We start from the raw sequence: 17,552 nt of genomic DNA, 5'->3' as shown, positions 1-17,552 counted from the left end.
CTCCACAGGTAATAAGAGGTCCCACCACATGTTGCTGGGGCAGGACACAAGGGTGAGGAAGTGAAGAGTGTGGAGCACAAGCCTCTACAGCTGTTTCCAAGGCACAGTTTGGAGGTGAGCCACCTGCATATCACACAGCTGGCTTAGGTGGTGCCTAGGGGGTGGCCGGGGAGGATCAGGGGTCTTATCGTACTTGGGGTGGATAGCTGAGGAGGCAGAAATGTGTCATGTATTTATACTTACTGCTCCCCACCCCGCCAACTGCTTAGGAAATTTGTTCATTGGAACTGGACTATGGCCACTACATCATTTCACTCTGGGGTCAATGAATGCTCAGCAGAAGGGGTATGCATTAGGTAGGAAAGGCAACTATTAGTACTCAGCAGATGGGGCTAACAAATATTTATTCAGGCAAAACACTCAGCAAGTTGTGATCAACTACTTACAAGTGGGAAGCTCCTTAGGACGAGTGCAGTCACTTGCAGCATCAGACAATGCAGCTTCAACCTCCCTTTGTTACACAAACTTATCTACCATTTTTATTCTTTTCTTATAGATGTGTATTAGTCTCTCATTTCCACGTCAACTCTCCTCCCCCATCAGTACAAATTTAGTTTTAGTTCAAACCAGTCTTTTTTAGCTTTTAAGGCACTGTATCTTTTCTTGTGCTCACAACCATGATTGCTCTGCAGTTTCTTACATATACATAGCTCTGCTTCTGCTGTTATCAGAACAAACTCTTAAAATCCACAGCAGGCTTCTGCGTAAATATGCCTTTGTTCCCAACAGGCTCTAGTTCATGATTTATGATTTGGTTTTGTATTGTGACCACCTCTCTCTCGTTTCTAGCGGAATGTCTATCTTTTCCCTAAATAAACCTTTTGTTTTATTATAAGTGCTCACCAGTGCTATGCGAGCGGTGAGGTAAGGTCAGACTCGTAAATGGGGGTACACTGCTCCAGTGTCAGGGGCTGTATGTCACACTGGGAATGCTTCAAGGAGACTAGTGAACCACTTCTTTACCTGCAAGGTAAAGACACGGCTGGCATAGTCCAGAGGAGAGTGTTTGGTGGGTGAAGGATGGTGGTGATAGGGAGTTAACCCCCAGCTACCACAGGCAAGACTCCCTCTAACCAGAGGCAGGCGGGTAACAAGGTGATTTACAATCCTGGATATGCTGAGAGAACCATCACAATTGTTAGCGGACATGATAAACAAATGAATAGTGTTGGACTACATGGCGTTGAGAGAGCAAACGATAATGGGGAAAGGTTAAGAACTTGCTGTGAGATACACAACCTGATGCTTGGCCGTGCTTGGCTTCCTCCCAGAGTTATGCACACAGCTACTTGGAATTCACTGTTAGGATATAGATATTCAGGCCTGTCTGTAAAGGCCTATACTCTAAGAGTTTAGGTGTATTCTTATCACTTGGCTAGTGATAGAGGTATAAAAGAAAGAATCAAAACCACTGTCTGCCAGTGTAAGGGCCTTCTCTTACTGTGACAGTTTGTGGCCCTGTGCTTAGGCTCAGGCCTTTGGCTAAGCAGCAGAGGCAGCCATAAGCTGGGAAGCGAATGGTCACATCCTCACATTCCAAACTAGTCACATTGAAATAAGGTGCTATTGGGCTGTTAGGCACTATCAGGACAGGATTGTATTCCTATCACCTCCAGAGAAAGGGAAGTGCCTAGAAAATGTAAAAGGAAACTTAGTTTGATAGCATCCTGTCTGGCAAGAACTCACTTATCAATAGCTGGGATGTGAAATCCTCACTTCTGTATTGTTTTGTCATTATAGTTCCCACTTTGCTATTCTTTGTTTGTATAATCTCTGTCTGGTTCTGTGATTGTTCCTGTCTGCTGTATAATTAATTTTGCTGGGTGTAAACTAATTGAGGTGGTGGGATATAATTGGTTACATAATCATGTTACAATATGTTAGGATTGGTTAGTTAAATTTCAGGAAAATGATTGGTTAAGGTATAGCTAAGCAGAACTCAAGTTTTACTATATAATCTGTAGTCAATGAGGAAGTGACTGGGTGTGGGTGGGCATGTGGGTGTGTGAGATGGGAACAGGGAATGGGGGTAAGAAAATTGGAATCATGTTTTGCTAAAGGGGGAGATGGGAACAGGGAATGGGAGTAAGGAAGTTGGAATCATGTTTGGCTAAGGGTAGGAATGGGAACAGGGACACAGGCGTAAGGCTCTGTGGTGTCAGAGCTGGGAAGGAGGATACTAAGGAAGGAAACTGGAATCATGCTTGCTGGAAGTTCACCCCAATAAACATCGAATTGTTTGCACCTTTGGACTTCGGGTATTGTTGCTCTCTGTTCATGCGAGAAGGACCAGGGAAGTAAGTGGGTGAAGGAATAAGCCCCCTAACATTCACCAGCTGGTCAAACCAAAAACCTGACTGACCTGATTCTTATCAGTGAAAGGCCCACATGGCCACTGTTGGATGTTAGAGTCTATAGAGTGTGGCCAGGATCACAAACTACTCATGGGAATGATTAAGCGAAAGCCCAAGAAAAAGATGGGTGCAGCTGGAGCCAAATTTGATTTTGATAAAGGAAAACTCCACGAGGGAGGCACACAAGGCCATGCTTGGGGGGGTATTTCAGAGTATTAATTTGTGATGATGAGGAAATCTCACTACAGACTGAATGGGAACCATTCAAGGAAGCTATACAAAATACAGCGGAGGAAGTTATTGGAAGGTATAAGCACACAAGGAAAAACTGGATAAGTAACAAAACAAGAACGTTGCAGGAAAAGTGTAAGCAAGCCAAGGCTGCTGGGAAAGTGGAAGAAGAAAAGGTGTTGCACAAAGCAGTGAAGAAATCACAAAGATTGGACAAGCACAAGTTCTGGAAAGAAGCAGCTCAACAACCAGAGGTGGCATCAAGAGAACAAGATATGAAAACGCGAAACTGCCTAGGGAAGTGGTGGAAGCTCCTTCACCAGAGGTTTTCCAAAGGAGGCTGGACAGCCATTGGTCTTGGATGGTTTTCTAGAACGGGAATGAATGGCGACGCTGCGTTGCTCCCCGGGTCTTCAAAGATGGTTTGGGACGAGAAGAACCTCTACTGGAAGGATCTTGCCTGATACATCCTGGGATCGTGTTTGCCTTTTGCCTGGCCACAGGACATTGGGGCTCATCGGTATCCTGGCAATGGTGTTTATAAAACACCCTCCCCACTCTAACCAGTAGACCCCACATCCTCTCAGAGCTGGGAATGGAGCCCAGCCATCCTGACTCCCAGCTCTTCCTCTAACCCACTAGACCCCACTCCCACAGCAGGGAACAGAATCCAAGTGTCTTGACTCCTGGCCCCCTGTTTTAACACACTAGACCCCACTTCTCTCCCAGTGCAGGGAATAAAACCCAGGAGTCCCAACGTTCATCCCTCCCGCTGTTCTATCCCATTAAACCCCGCTCCCTTACTAGAACTGGGAATAGAACCCAGGAGTCCTGATAATCCAAGAGCCCTGCTCTCACCACCAGGGTCTGAGCTCCAAATAAAGCTTTCTTCCAAATTTATTTCTCGGTCCCATCCTGGGTATGTGTCTTCAGCGGTCTTGGGAAATTTGGCCAGTCACTAAAGTGCTTCCCACAGTTGGGACATTTATAGGGTCACTCCCCTGTGTGGATCCTCTGGTGCATAACAAGCCTGGAGAAAACACTGAAGCTCTTCCCACATTCATCGCATGTATAGGGTCGCTCCCCCGTGTGGGTCCGCTGGTGCTGCGTGAAGCTCGTCCCGCAGATGACACATTTGTAGTAGGGTCGCTCACCGGTGTGGACCCTCTGATGATCTGCCAGTGAGGAGCTGTGGCAGAACACTCTCCCGCAGTCGGGGCATTTGTAGGGGTTCATGCCTATACGGATCCTCTGATGCTCGAGGAGGTTGGAGGTCTGAGCGAAGCTCTTCCCACATTCGCCACACCCATAGGGCTTCTCGAACCATGTGGGTTCTGTGGTGCCTGATTAGGGTCGCACTCTGACTGAAGCTCTTCTTGCACTGGGCACACATGTAGGGTTGCTCCACTATGTGACTCCTCTGATGGTGAAGGAGGTTGGAGCTGTCGGCAAAGCTCTTCCCACACTGAGGGCAGTTGTAGGTCGATCCCCCGTGTGGATCCTCTGGTGCCTGTGAAGGTTCGATCTCCAGCTAAAGATTTGTCCACATTCTGAACATCTGTGGGCTTTTTCTCCCATGGTGATAGGGTTGGCTTTGGTTTGGCTGAAGTCTCCTCCATGCTGAGCGGGGGTCTGCCGGCGGCTGTCCTGCTCTGCCCTGACTCTCGCTGGCATCTCCTCCTGGGGGGCTCTCCTCCTCAGCTCCTGGAAGAGAATAAACCACAGCTGAGCAGCAGATGAATACAGCCAAATCTTTCCTCTTTCACTGCTGCCCTAGAGCCGGCTGGATGGGTGGGAGACCCCTGGGATTCAGCTCCCCAAACTCCCTCTCCTTGCTGCTCTGGAGCTGGCAGGGTGTGTCTCCAGTCCCTGTTTGAATCTGATCCCGACCTCTCCCCTGTCAAGGTTCCTTCCCCACTCTGAACTCTAGGGTACAGATGTGGGGACCTGCATGAAAACCTCCTAAGCTTACTTTTACCAGCTTAGGTTAAAACTTCCCCAAGGTACAAATTAATTTTACCCTTTGCCCTTGGATTTCCACTGCCACCACCAAACTTTATCTGGGTTTACTGGGAAATGTAGTTTGGACACGTCTTTCCCCCCAAAATCCTCCCAACCCTTGCACCCCACTTCCTGGGGAAGGTTTGGTAAAAATCCTCACCAATTTGCATAGGTGACCACAGACCCAAACCCTTGGATCTTAGAACAATGAAAAAGCATTCAGTTTTCTTGCAAGAAGACTTTTAATAGAAGTAAAGGAATCACCTCTGTAAAATCAGGATGGTAGATACCTTACAGGGTAATTAGATTCAAAACATAGAGAATCCCTCTAGGCAAAACCTTAAGTTACAAAAAAGACACACAGACAGGAATAGTCATTCTATTCAGCACAGTTATTTTCTCAGCCATTTAAAGAAATCATAATCTAACACATACCTAGCTAGATTACTTACTAAAAGTTCTAAGACTCCATTCCTGTTCTGTCCCCGGCAAAAGCAGCATAAAGATAGACACAGACCCTTTGTTTTTCGCCCTCCTCCCTGCTTTTGAAAGTATCTTGTCTCCTCGTTAGTCATTTTGGTCAGGTGCCAGCAAGGTTACCTTTAGCTTCTTAACCCTTTACAGGTGAGAGGATTTTTCCTCTGGCCAGGAGGGATTTTAAAGGGGTTTACCCTTCCCTTTATATTTATGACACCCCCGACCCCCACTTCCTCCAGGCAGCTATTGCCTGCCTCTGCTGATGTTTCTCTCCCTCCTGCGAGTCCCCCTCGCTGAGCCTGCGTCTCCCTGGCGCCTTCGCTCACCACCCAGCTGGGGCAATCCCCTCCTGGGCCTGGGGCTGCAGACGGGGACTTGCCCCGGCCCTATTCACCACACAGAGCCCAGCTGTCTCATCATCAGACAAACTGGAGTTTGTGATGAAAGCTTATTAAAACCAAATTCACCACACATCGGGTTCTTCCAGCCCCAGGGGCCCAGCCACGTACCCAGATCAAATGATACTTCATATCATAAATAAAAAACCATGCCGATAGCCAATCCTTTAGTAAGCGAAGTCTAGAGGTTTGTTAACTAAGAAAAAGAAATGAGAGTTATTAAAAGGTTAAACAGATAAAGGACATTACTGTTGAATTATATAGCATGTAGTCCAAAAGAGAGCAGGGATGTTAAATCTGCTGGTTTTCTGTAAATCTTTCTGGATTGCCCAAGTAGTTTGGGGGGGCCTCAGTCCTTTTGTTCAAACTTCCCTTGTTAGAATTCATCAGTCCAGAGATGGGCTAGGAAAGAGGTGGGGAGGAGCCTTTGTTCTCTCCTTTTATATCTTGACCCTTTGGGCTGGAAAAATACTGGCTGTCTCATGGGGCACGCATCTCCATGGCACACAGGAAAAAAAACCACACCTCAGTACCCTATGTTGTGGACCTCCACCTGGCGCTGGCCAAGATGACCATCCACCATACCAGGAGGAGGGAGCTGGACAGGGAGGTGCTCTCGAACTATGGGGCCTACTTCCAATCCTCCCTTAAATCACATCTCCAGGCAGAGCTCCTCAGGGCCATGTCCACTGGCTCCCCGGATGGCTTTGAGGAGCAGTGGGCACTGTCCGGGATTCCTTGCTCAGTGCCCCCCTCTGAATCCTTGTTTTTGAAACTGTGACTTTCACTCACCTCCCTCTATTTTTAATTTGTTGTCCCTTAAAATAATTTCTGACCTGGGTTCAGTAGCTCCGCCCTTTTGGAAAGCCCCCATCCCTGGTACCCCCCACCAGAGCAAATGCTCAGGCATGAAATCCCGGCCCATGAAACCTGTTGTCTGCTTCTCACTCATCCACTGCCTCAGAACCTGCAGGACAGCAACATTCCATCCAGTGGCTTCGGAACCCTCAGGAACCCAACATTCTGCCCAGCTGCCACAGAACCTTCAGGGCGGGGCTCCAACGTTCCATCCAGCTGCACTGTCCTTGGGCTAAGGGATCCCTGTGGGACTGTGTCCATTGGGGCTGGAACATCCATCGGGCTGAGGCCTTGGATGAGATCCCGGCCGGGGCTCCCCTCCACAAGGGCTGGCTGCCCGCCCGTGCCCCCCCGGGTGGCGGCCAAGCATGCCGGGGCAGCTCGCTAATGCCTCGGCGATCGCTATTTCCCACCCTCGCCAGAGCCTTGCGCCGACCGTGTGGGCAGGGAAGGGTTAATCCGAACTCCGCCCTTTCCCGGGGCACGTGGTGCCATAACGGGGCTGTGATAGGGCAGGTCGGGAGCAGGGTGGGAGCGCAGCAGCGCCCCGGACGCCTGGGTTCCGAGCGTGGCTCGCAGCGCCGTGAGGGGGCGAGTCCCAGTGTGCAGCCCGCGGGCCCCGGGAGGGCTCGGCTCGGCTCGGCTCGGCCGGGCGGGCGGGCGGTGAGTGGGGGCGCCGGGGAGAGGCCGAGGCAGGAAATCGCTGCCTGGAGGAAGTGGTGGCAGGGGCGGGGGGCTCGGAGCCGAAACGCGGCTGGGACCGGAGAGACCCCCCCGCCCCCAGCCAGCTCTGGAGCAGCCCAGCAGGGCCCCCCCAGCCGAGCCCGCCCTGGGGCAGCAGTCGCAGGGGGGTTTCTAGATCAGCTGTGCGGCGCTTTCCTCCTGCCCCGAAGGTGAGAACAAAGAAGGGGATCCCCGTCAGGCCGGGACTTGGAGCCCGGAGCCGCACAGCCCCTCGCGGGGAGACCCCAAAGCCCTGAGCCGGGAGAGACACCAGCCTGGCGCAGCGCGGGGCTGGTCGGCAGCAGAGAGGAAACCCCCCGCCCCCCAATCCCCGCGTAGAGACGACCCCTGTCCTCATGGAAGAAAATCCCCATAAATGTTCTGTCTGCAGGAAAAGCTTTAAGCAGAGCTCGACCCTAAGGAGGCACCAGCGAACCCACACGGGGGAGCGACCCTACAAATGCCTCCAGTGCGGGAAGAGCTTTGCCGACAGCTCCAACCTCCTTCGCCATCAGAGGAGCCACACGGGGGAGCGACCCTACACGTGTGCCCAGTGTGGGAAGAGCTTCGGGCACAGCGCGACCCTGATGAAGCATTCCAGGACCCACACGGGCGAGAGGCCCTACAGGTGTGATGAGTGTGGGAAGAGCTTCTCTGAGAGCTCCAAGCTCCTAGAGCACGAGAGGATCCACACAGGCTTGAAACCCTACAAATGCCCTATCTGTGGGAAAGTATTCTGCCACAGCTCCTCGCTGACCAATCATCAGCGGGTTCACACAGGTGAGAGACCCTATAAATGCCCCGAGCGCGAGAAGACTTTTGGCCGCCGCTCCATGCTCATTCGACACATGAGGATCCACACAGGGGAACGACCTTACAAATGCCTCCAGTGCGCGAAGGCCTTTGCCGTTCTCTCAGTCCTGATCCAGCATGAGCGGATCCACACGGGGGAGAAACCCCACAAATGCGCCCACTGCGGGAAGTGTTTCAGCGATCCCTCTGTCCTGACCCGGCATGAGCGCATCCACACAGGCGCGCGACCCTACAAGTGTGTCCATTGCGGGAAGGGCTTTAGTCAGAGCTCCACCCATGCCCAGCATCTGAGAACCCACACCGGGGAGCGGCCCTATAGATGCGATGAGTGTGGGAAGAGCTTCAGTGTGAGTTCCAGCCTTGTTGTCCACCGGAGGATCCACACAGGAGAGAGACCCTATAAATGTCCCCACTGTGGGAAGAGCTTTAGTGGCTGGCCAAATTTTAGCAGGCATCTGAGGACCCACGCTCAGGAGTAAACCCGACAGGTGACCCAATTCTGGGAGACGCTACTGTGATCACTCTGGGCTCTTTAGACAGAGAACCCATGCAGTGGAGAGACGCTATAAATGCGCCAACTGTAACCAGAGCTTCTGTCTCAGCTCGGAGCTTAGTAGGTACCAGAGAATGCACGTGGGGGGCTACCTATAAACGCCCCAACTGATGGAAGAGCTTTAATCCCAGGATGTACCTTGTTATTCATCAGAAGATCCACAGCAGAGACAGGCCTGAGAAATAAATGTGGAGGTAAGCGTCATTCAGAGCTCAGAACAGGACTTCTGGTGCGGCGGAGGAGTGGGACGGATAGTGAGTTTCTTTTCTATCTCTTATTTTTGCAAGAGCCATTTTGTTCTTGTCCAGTCTGGGTTGTTAAAAATTCAGCTTGAACGTGAAGTTGTGTTTTTTTTTTTTTTTTTCCTGGTAGAATGTAATTCTTTTCTTCATGCTATCGTAAAGGTGGGTGGGGGTAGAGATCAAGTGTGTCTGTGAGGCCAATCTTGTCCCTGTTGTGGGTCAATTCCTGTGCAGTATTGATCTGTACCATATGGGGTGCCGTCACTTTGGATGGGCTATTACCAGCAGGAGAGTGAGTTTGTGTGTGGGGGGGTGGAGGGTGAGAGAACCTGGATTTGTGCTGGAAATGGCCCAACTTGATGATCACTTTAGATAAGCTATTACCAGCAGGAGCGTGGGGTGGGAGGAGGTATTGTTTCATGGTCTCTGTGTATATAATGTCTTCTGCAGTTTCCACAGTATGCATCCGATGAAGTGAGCTGTAGCTCTCGAAAGCTCATGCTCAAATAAATTGGTTAGTCTCTAAGGTGCCACAAGTACTCCTTTTCTTATAGGGTATGAGAAACTGTTATCTGTAGGAATTTGCTACCAGTATTTGCTACCTCTCGCCTTTCCCATCTTCTGGTGCAGAGGTAGGAAATTGTTGCCAGTCGCAGTTACTAATCCTTAAGGCTGTTTTACACCTTCGACTGTGACTGAGAACTAGCCCTGATGACTCCAAGATCTCTTTCTTGAGTGGTAATAGTTAATATGGACCCTGTGTGTTTATGCGGGGGAGGGCGGGTGTCAAGGTTCCTTCCCCACTCTGAACTCTAGGGTACAGATGTGGGGACCTGCATGAAAACCTCCTAAGCTGACTTTTACCAGCTTAGGTTAAAAATTCCCCAAGGTACAAACTATTTTACCTTTTGCCCTTGGACTTTCGCTGCCACCACCAAACATCTCACCGGGTTCATTATTGGGAAAGAGCCATTTGGAAGCATCTTTCTCCCCAAAATCCTCACCCAAAACCTTGCACCCCCCTTCCTGGGAAAGGTTTGATAAAAATCCTCACCAATTTGCATAGGTGACCACAGACCCAAACCCTTGGATCTTAAGAACAATGAAAAGGCATTCAATTTCCTTACAAGAAGACTTTTAATAGAAGTAAAAAGAATCGCCTCTGTAAAATCAGGATGGTAAATACCTTACAGAGTAATTAGATTTAAAACATAGAGAATCCCTCTAGGCAAAACCGTAAGTTACAAAAAGACACAAAACCAGGAATATCTGTTCCATTCAGCACAGCTTACTTTCTCAGCCATTTAAAGGAATCATAATCTAATGCATACCTAGCTAGATTACTTACTAAGTTCTAAGACTCCATTCCTGTTCCTGCATCACACACACACACAGAGCCTTTGTTTCTCCCTCTCCCCAGCTTTGAAAATATCTTGTCTCCTCATTGGTCATTTTGGTCAGGTGCCAGGGAGGTTATCCAAGCTTCTTAACCCTTTACAGGTGAGAGGATTTTTCCTCTGGCCAGGAGGGATTTTAAAGGTGTTTACCCTTCCCTTTATATTTATGACAGGGGGTCTTCCTGATAATTGCTTCCTGCCTTCTTTTAGTTTTCTGGTTCCTTTTCCCTGAACTCAATGTTCGTGTGTCTGTCTGTCTGCCCGCCTAACTTCACTGGGTGATGGTTGTTACATGGTTTGATTGTTCACCTACCTGCATGTCTTGCAGCCATTTCCTTGTGTTTTGGGATTGTTGTCTTGGGGTGCGTCAGAGTGTCCCATTATGGAGACTGGTGATCTGTTTTGGGGTGCACACTCCATCACTTTGTACATACAGTTGGGGATTCTGTTTTCCAATGTGCATGTTACTTTGCACTTGCCAACATTGAATTCAATCTGCCATTTTGTTCCTCAGTCACCCAGCTTTTTGAGATCCCTTCAGAGTCGGTTTTGGACTTGACTACCTTGAATAACTTTGTATCCTCTGCAAACTTTGCCCCCTCAATGTTTCGTCTTTTTTTCCAGATCATTTATGAATATGTTGAATAGCACTGGTCCCAGGACAGATCTTTGGGGGACCCTGTTGTTTAACCTCTCTCCACTGGGAAAACTGACCATTTATGTTTACCCTTTGTTTCCTGTCTTTTAATCACTTACTGATCCAGGAGAGGACCTTCCCTCTTGTCCCATGACTGCTTAGTTTGCTTAACAGCCTTTGGTGTGGGAACTTGTCAAAGGCTTTCTGAAAGTCCAAGTACAGTAACTCCTTGCTTAACGCTGTAGTTATGTTTCTGAAAAATGCTACTTTACACGAAACGATGTTAAGCGAATCCAAGTTCCCTATAAGAATTAATATAAATAGGGGGAGTTAGGTTCAGGGAATTTTTTTTTTGGTCAGACAAAATACTGTATATAAAAGTTTTAAACAAACAAACAAGTTAATACTGTGCACAGCAATGATGATTGTGAAGCTTGGTTGAGGTGGTGAAGTCAGAGGGTGGATATTTCCCAGGGAATGCCTTACTGCTCAATGATGAGCTAGCACTCGGCTGAGCTCTCAAGGGTTAACACACTGTTGTTAATGTAGCCTCACACCCTACAAGGGAGGGGAGACAGCATGGCAGAGAGAGACAGAGACACACACCCTGTGTGTGAGAGAGATGCACATTGCCCCTTTAAGTATGCTGATGCCACTCTAAGTACATTGCCTTTTTAAGTAGATCAGAAAGTTGAGACAGCAGCTACTACCAGCAAGCTCCCTCTGTCCTGAGCCTTGTTGTGTCTCTCCCTCCCCCCCCCCGCCCCCCTCTGTGGAAATGGGGTAAAGTAGCAGGGAGGGGACACATCCTGACTTTAGCATCCCTCTTTCCTCCCCCCCCTTCCCCCCCCCACAAAGCAGGTAGGAGGCTCCTGGGAGCAGCTCCAAGGCAGAGGGCAGGAGCAGCACATGGCAGTCCGGGGGAGGGACAGCTGAACTGCTGGCAATGGATAGCATGCTGGGTGGCTGCTGCACAGGGAATTTAGGGGGGCTGTCGGTCCACCCTGGTTTCAAGCCCCCACCAGCTCGCTGCAACGGGCTGCTCTTCCTGCAAGCAGTGGACAAAGCAGGCAGCTGCCAAATGACGTTATAAGGGAGCATTGTGCAACTTTAAATGAGCATGGTCTCTAATTGATCAGCAATGTAACAACGTTAACCAGGACGACTTTAAGTGAGGAGTTACTGTACACTATATCAACTGGGTCACCCTTGTCCACATGCTTGGTGACTCCCTCAAAGAATTCTAATAGATTGGTGAGGCATGATTTCCCTTTACAAAAACCACGTTGACTCTTCCCCATCAATTCACGCTCATGTGTGTGTCTGATAATTCTGTGCTTTACTATAGTTTTGACCAGTGTGTCTGGTACTGAAGTTAGGCTTACCAGCCTGTAATTGCCTGGATCACCTCTAGAGCCTTTTCTTTTAAAAAAATAAAATAAAAATGTTAAATTAGCTATCCTCCAGTCTTCTGCTACAGAGGCTGATTTAATGGATAGGTGTCATGGAGTGGAGTGTACATGGCCTGGCCTAGAAGAGCAGGAGTGAGATCTAGTGGGTGGAGCAGGCATCCAGGTTGGGGAACGAAGCCAAGGGTCAGCACCAGTCAACTACCAGTTACCAGAGCCAGGGGTCAAGCCAGAGTCAGAACTAGGAATTGAAGCTGAAGGTCAGAGCCAAGGTTGGATACCAAATTCCAGAGCCAGGATCAGGAGTCAGAGGATGGGGTCAAAGCCAGGACGGGTCACTGAGGATTGGAGGTGAGGCATAAGGGCAGGAGGAGACACAAGGATCAAGCACAGAGCAGGAGCATGGTGGGAACAAGAGTGAAGCCAGGAGCAGGGATGAGTGCAGGAGATAGGCACAAGCAGGGTCCAATGCAGCCACAACAGGAAACGACCTTGTTGCTCAGACAAATGTCCTGTTCCGCCTCCTGGCTTAAATAGCGTAGTAGGACCAATCAGCGGAGCTGGGCAGTACTCCAGTCAGAGCGCTCGTGGGTGATGCCTATAACCCCAGTAGCTTTTCAGCCCACTTGACGTCAATAGCCATTGGGTGGAAGCCAGGATGTGACAGCTGTTTGGGGATGTGTAAGCCTGAGGTCAAGTCCTGGGACGTCATAATAGGTTATGTACCACAGTTAGTAGTTCTGGGATTTCCTATATAAGTTGCTCCAGAACTCTTGGGTGGATCGCATCTGGTCCTGGGGACTTATTACTGTTTAATTAATCAATTTATTCCAAAAACTCTGACATCTCAATCTGGGACAGTTCCTCAGATTTGTCACCTAACAAGATTGGATCAGGTATGGGAATCTCCCTCACATCCTCAGCTGTGAAGACCAATACATATAATTAGCTTCTCCGCAATGGCCTTGTCTTCTGGCCATTGCGGAGAAGCTAATTGGGTGCTCCCTTAGCACCCTGATGGTCCAGTGGCCCCACTGATTGTTTGGCAGCCTTCCTACTTCTAAACAACTTTTTGCTGTTAGTGTTTTGCTTGTTAGCCTTCAAATTCATTTTTGGCCTTCCTGCTTATACTTTTACACTTGATTTGCCAGAGTTTTTGTTCCTTTCTATTTTCTTCAGTAGGATTTGAGTTCCAATTTTTAAAGGATGCTGTTTGGCCTCTAAGAACCCTTTTTACTCTGCTCTTTAGCAGTGGTCACGTTTTTCCCTGTTTTTTTTTATTTGGGGAATATGTTTAGTTTGGGCCTCTTATGGCGTTTTAAATAGTTTACATGCAGCTTGCAGGCATTTCACTCTTTATTTTTATTTCCATTTCCTCCTCATTTTTGTGTAGTTCCCCTTTTGGAAGTTAAGTGCTATTGTGGTGGGTTTCTTTGGTATTTTCCCCCCCCCAACAAGGTTGTGAAATTTAATTACATCATGGTTGCTATCACTGAGCCATCATACTCTTTAATCTTTTGGACCAGATACTGTGCGCCACTTCATCAAGAATTGCCTCTCCCTTTGGGGGTTTCAGGACTAGCTGCTCCATGAAGCAGCCTTGAAATGCAAAGCACTATTTGGCACTAGGGACATAGTTTAAAGTAACATTTCTGTAACTTTGCCCTCTTCACATCAGATTTTCCCCCTAAAAACTGCCATGAGAAATATCCTTAATTATGGCCCCATTGTGCATTCACTCACTGTGTGACCTTGGGAAAATAATTTTGCATCTGTTTCTGAGGTTTTAAAATAAAATAGCAATTATGAAACCCACCTTTGTGGTCCGCCGATTAAAAGTGATATTTCGGTGTTCTTACTGCTTTGGAAACACACATCTGCAGTGAAGAAAACTTTGAACTGACACTCCCAGGCCTCACAACGGGAGCCAGTGAAAATTGAAAGCATAGGTTCATCTGCAAGCATCAGAAATGCAGTGTCCTGGGAGACACTGAAATGGACTGAGGGGAAGATGGGGTCAAACAGCTCAAGTTAAAAGCACCTGTGCCTATTGATGATAAATCAAAGTGGAAAGCTCTTCGCACGTATGTGTTTTTTAAGCAGCTTGTGCTACTGTACAAGACAGGACAGCACTGCTTTATCCCGCTGTAGGAATGCATGGGCGTCCCTCCCTGTCAGCCTCAGAGGGAGGCCACACGTCCTCGCTGTCACAACTATAAATGGCAATTTTTCAAAGGGGGAATTAACAGTTTGTGAAGCTCAGGCCCTCTGTCAAGGCTGATTCCCCACCCTGGCACTTCGAGTGCAGAAGGTGAGGGCCCACAAGGATTCTAAAAATGGATACTGGCACTCCAGGCTGGTATTAAACTCCCAAGGTTACAGCTTCTCTCTGACCTTGGATGGGTAGATGCTGCCACCACCCAAATACAAAAAAACGCTTTGAACCTAGGAAGGTGCACTGGGGAATTCCTCCCTGTGGGGTACCCTCATGCCCTCTTCCCCACCCCTCCGGGGAAGAGCTGAGAGAGAAAACAAATGAAATTAGCTGTTGTCACCAGCAAATGAAACAACATCTGCACAAACCTCTTAGGACACAAAAAACCCAATCCTGTTATTAACAAAGGTAAATTTTATTAAAAACCAAAAGAAAGAAAATACACCTGGAACTTAGGCTATTGCTAGATTTAAAAAGAGCAAATCTAATAATTAAGCATCAAGAATTGTTTTTTTTTTTTTTTTGAGGTCCAGCTTAATGGTTACCAGCAAAACAAAAGGATTTTGGGGGTTAGCACAGAGGAGTCCACAAGCCTTACAGAAATAAAAGAGAGAATCTAATTGCGCCTTCCTAGACATTTCCTGATCTACTTACATATCTGGGGTTTCAAATTGAGTAGTTCTAGGTATGATCTGGTGATTTTCATACCTGGTTCACAGCTTTTTACAGCATAGCTTTACCACTGACAAAGGGAAAGTTTCTCCCTCCCCCCCCCCATTTTAAAAAGTTCTAGCCCTCCCATTGGCTCTTTTGGTCAGTTGCTCACTCCCTTCCTTTTTACCTATGGGCTTTTTTAACCCTTCACAGGTAAAGCAAGTAGAAAACAGCTACTAACATGGATTTTATAGCTAACTGGCTGGCTGGGTGTCCATAAAAGGGAGCTACCCCTCCCCCCTTCATTTATCACATGCCCCCCAAATCACAGACGGTGCTGGCCAGCCTGGTTCAGGTCAGGTCCACACTGACTGGGATTTCCTCCTGGAGGTTTAGGAAACAGAGTTAATAAGATACACGCACCTCTAATTTTACTACCAATTACATGGAGAACTCAACAGTATTTTTCACATTTCAAGGACTACGTTGACTTAGAATCCGGGGACATTTTTACCCAGCTGATTCTGGGAAACTTTTCTGGGAGAGGCTCCTCCTTGCAAGGTGGGGCCTTGGGCTGACCCAGATGGTGGGGTGTCTGGTCGGGTTGCCCCTTCTGGTATCCGCTCCAACTGCTACTAGCTTTCTTCTTCTCCACCACCTCCACCCATTTGGCTCTGATCTCCCCCGCCTCAATTGCAGTTTTGGGCTTCCCATCTAGGATGTACCTTTCTATCTCCTCAGGAACATCCTCTAAGAACGGCTCCATTTGCATTAGGAGAGACAGATCTTCCAGAGATTTAATGCTTGCTCCTGATATCCAGGCATCCCAATGTTTCACAGTGTGGTCGGCGTGTCGGGAAAATGCCACGTCTGGTTTCCACCTTAGGGCTCTGAACTGCCGATCGGCATGCTCGGGTGTTCACTCCATCCTAATTTTGGCCTTGTGTTTAAAAGTTCGTACAGGTGAGCCAGATTCATTTCCAGGTCAGTGTTCAGTTGAGACTTAGGGGCCTTGTCATGGGCTGGCACCTGGCCTGCCGGCATCACAGAGGCCACTGTCTCTGAATCATCCTCCCGGTTCCTGACAATTATAAGGTGCACCAGAAACTTATGAAAAGGGCAGCCCTAGGTGCACAGGTAGAATTGGTTAATGGCAATCCATATAAGTTAGTTCATATTTGACATATTGCTGGGCCTGCTAGAGTGGTTTTGCTTATTCATGAGGCCATCTGGGAGCTTACCATGATCCTTTGGCAGACTCCCTCCTCTCTGATGCCCACTGCCATGAGAACAGAAAAGAGGTGCCAGATTCCTTCTTAGGCACGTGAATATTTTTACTCACCCCCAACCTCAGGATCTTTGGCCTTCATTATGCTTAACCATCAATTCCACTGATTCCAAGAACTTTAATGAAGCTCAGACAAGACTCAGCTTCTGTGATTCTCATTGCACCAGTATGGCACGGACAATACTGCTTTCCAGAACCGGTCAGGCTGTCGATACAACCAGCCATCACGGTTCCTCTTACTCCCAACTTGATATTGCAGAATGGCATCTTCATCATCCTCACGAGGTAGGTTAGTGCGGAGACAGAGGGGAGAGCGCCCCCTGCTGGTCCCCCTGTGCCCTGCAGCACAGAGCTCCCTAGCGCTGGACTTGGTCATAGGTGTCAGTGCTGACTGCAAAGGGAGAGCGCCCCCTACTGGGTCCTCACCCTGTTTCTTGCAGCACAGCGCCCCCTACTGAGCCCTTCCCTGCAGCACAGTGCCCCAACCTATTGCCGCTCTCTAGCCCCATCCATCACACTCTCGTCTCTCTCCTTCTTTCCATCCTGTGCTTCCCCAAGCCTCAAGGACTCAATCAAGTACATCAACTTGTCCACTGAGGAGGCAGGGGCAAGTGTGCCAGAGACACATCAGTACGAGGTGAGGCCGGCAGCAGGGAGCCAGGACTCCTGGGTTCTATCCCCAGCTCTGGCAGGGGAGTGGGGTCTGAGGGTTAGAGTGGGGGCTGGGGATCAGGGCTCCTGGGTTCTCTTCCTGCAGTGCCCTATGACGAGTCTGTTTTTATTTCAGGTCAAGAACCTGCGGCAGCGAAGTGTCCCCCTCTCGGTCACGATCCAGTTCCCCGTGGAGCTGAGCGGGGTCCGGGTGTGGGACGCCTCTGAGGTCGTCCCCTCCAAGGTACCTGCCTCTCCCTGCCCTTGTGTGTGTGAGATGGGCCCAGTGATGCCTGCTCGGCCCTACAGCGCCCCCTGCTGGGACAGGCTGCCTGGGGGGGGGAAGACCCCTTCCCAGTGGTGAAAGTAAAATTAATTTTTCCCAGTATTGGGGGTGGGGGCATGTCACCTCCCCACATGACCCTCCCTGTGACTCTGTCCTGTCCCCAGCCCAGGATCCCCACGCTTTTCCCCTCCCCATCCCCGTTACCTGGGGGGAGAGGGGGCTGGGAGCGGTACAGCATCCGGAGGAGCTATCGGCATCTACGCCTTTCCCCGCTGCCCCTCCCAGCCCCCTACGCTTCCACAGAG

General features: G+C 49.2%; 1 protein-coding gene and 1 long non-coding RNA gene across 2 annotated transcripts in view; one reads left to right on the top strand and one right to left on the bottom strand.

Moving 5' to 3' along the window:
• Positions 1–17,205, top strand: part of LOC125638250 (uncharacterized) — a 39,075-nt gene extending 21,870 nt beyond the window's left edge. The window contains exons 12-13 of the mRNA XM_075129073.1: positions 7,361–8,722; positions 17,098–17,205. Of these exons, the coding sequence (XP_074985174.1) occupies positions 7,361–8,394 (1,034 nt within the window). The 3' untranslated portion in view covers positions 8,395–8,722; positions 17,098–17,205. The remainder of the gene's footprint in view (positions 1–7,360; positions 8,723–17,097) is intronic.
• On the bottom strand, positions 388–6,812 carry LOC125637872 (uncharacterized). Its single transcript, XR_012669147.1, has 2 exons — positions 5,771–6,812; positions 388–4,349 (listed from the first exon to the last, which is right to left on the bottom strand). It is a non-coding gene; the product is annotated as an uncharacterized LOC125637872 (long non-coding RNA).
• Positions 17,206–17,552: the final 347 nt, after the last annotated feature.

Source organism: Caretta caretta, chromosome 6, assembly GCF_965140235.1.
Source record: "Caretta caretta isolate rCarCar2 chromosome 6, rCarCar1.hap1, whole genome shotgun sequence".
Classification (NCBI taxonomy): domain Eukaryota; kingdom Metazoa; phylum Chordata; order Testudines; family Cheloniidae; genus Caretta; species Caretta caretta.
Note: the sequence above shows the minus strand (reverse complement) of the source record. Positions and strands in the feature narration are given on the sequence as shown.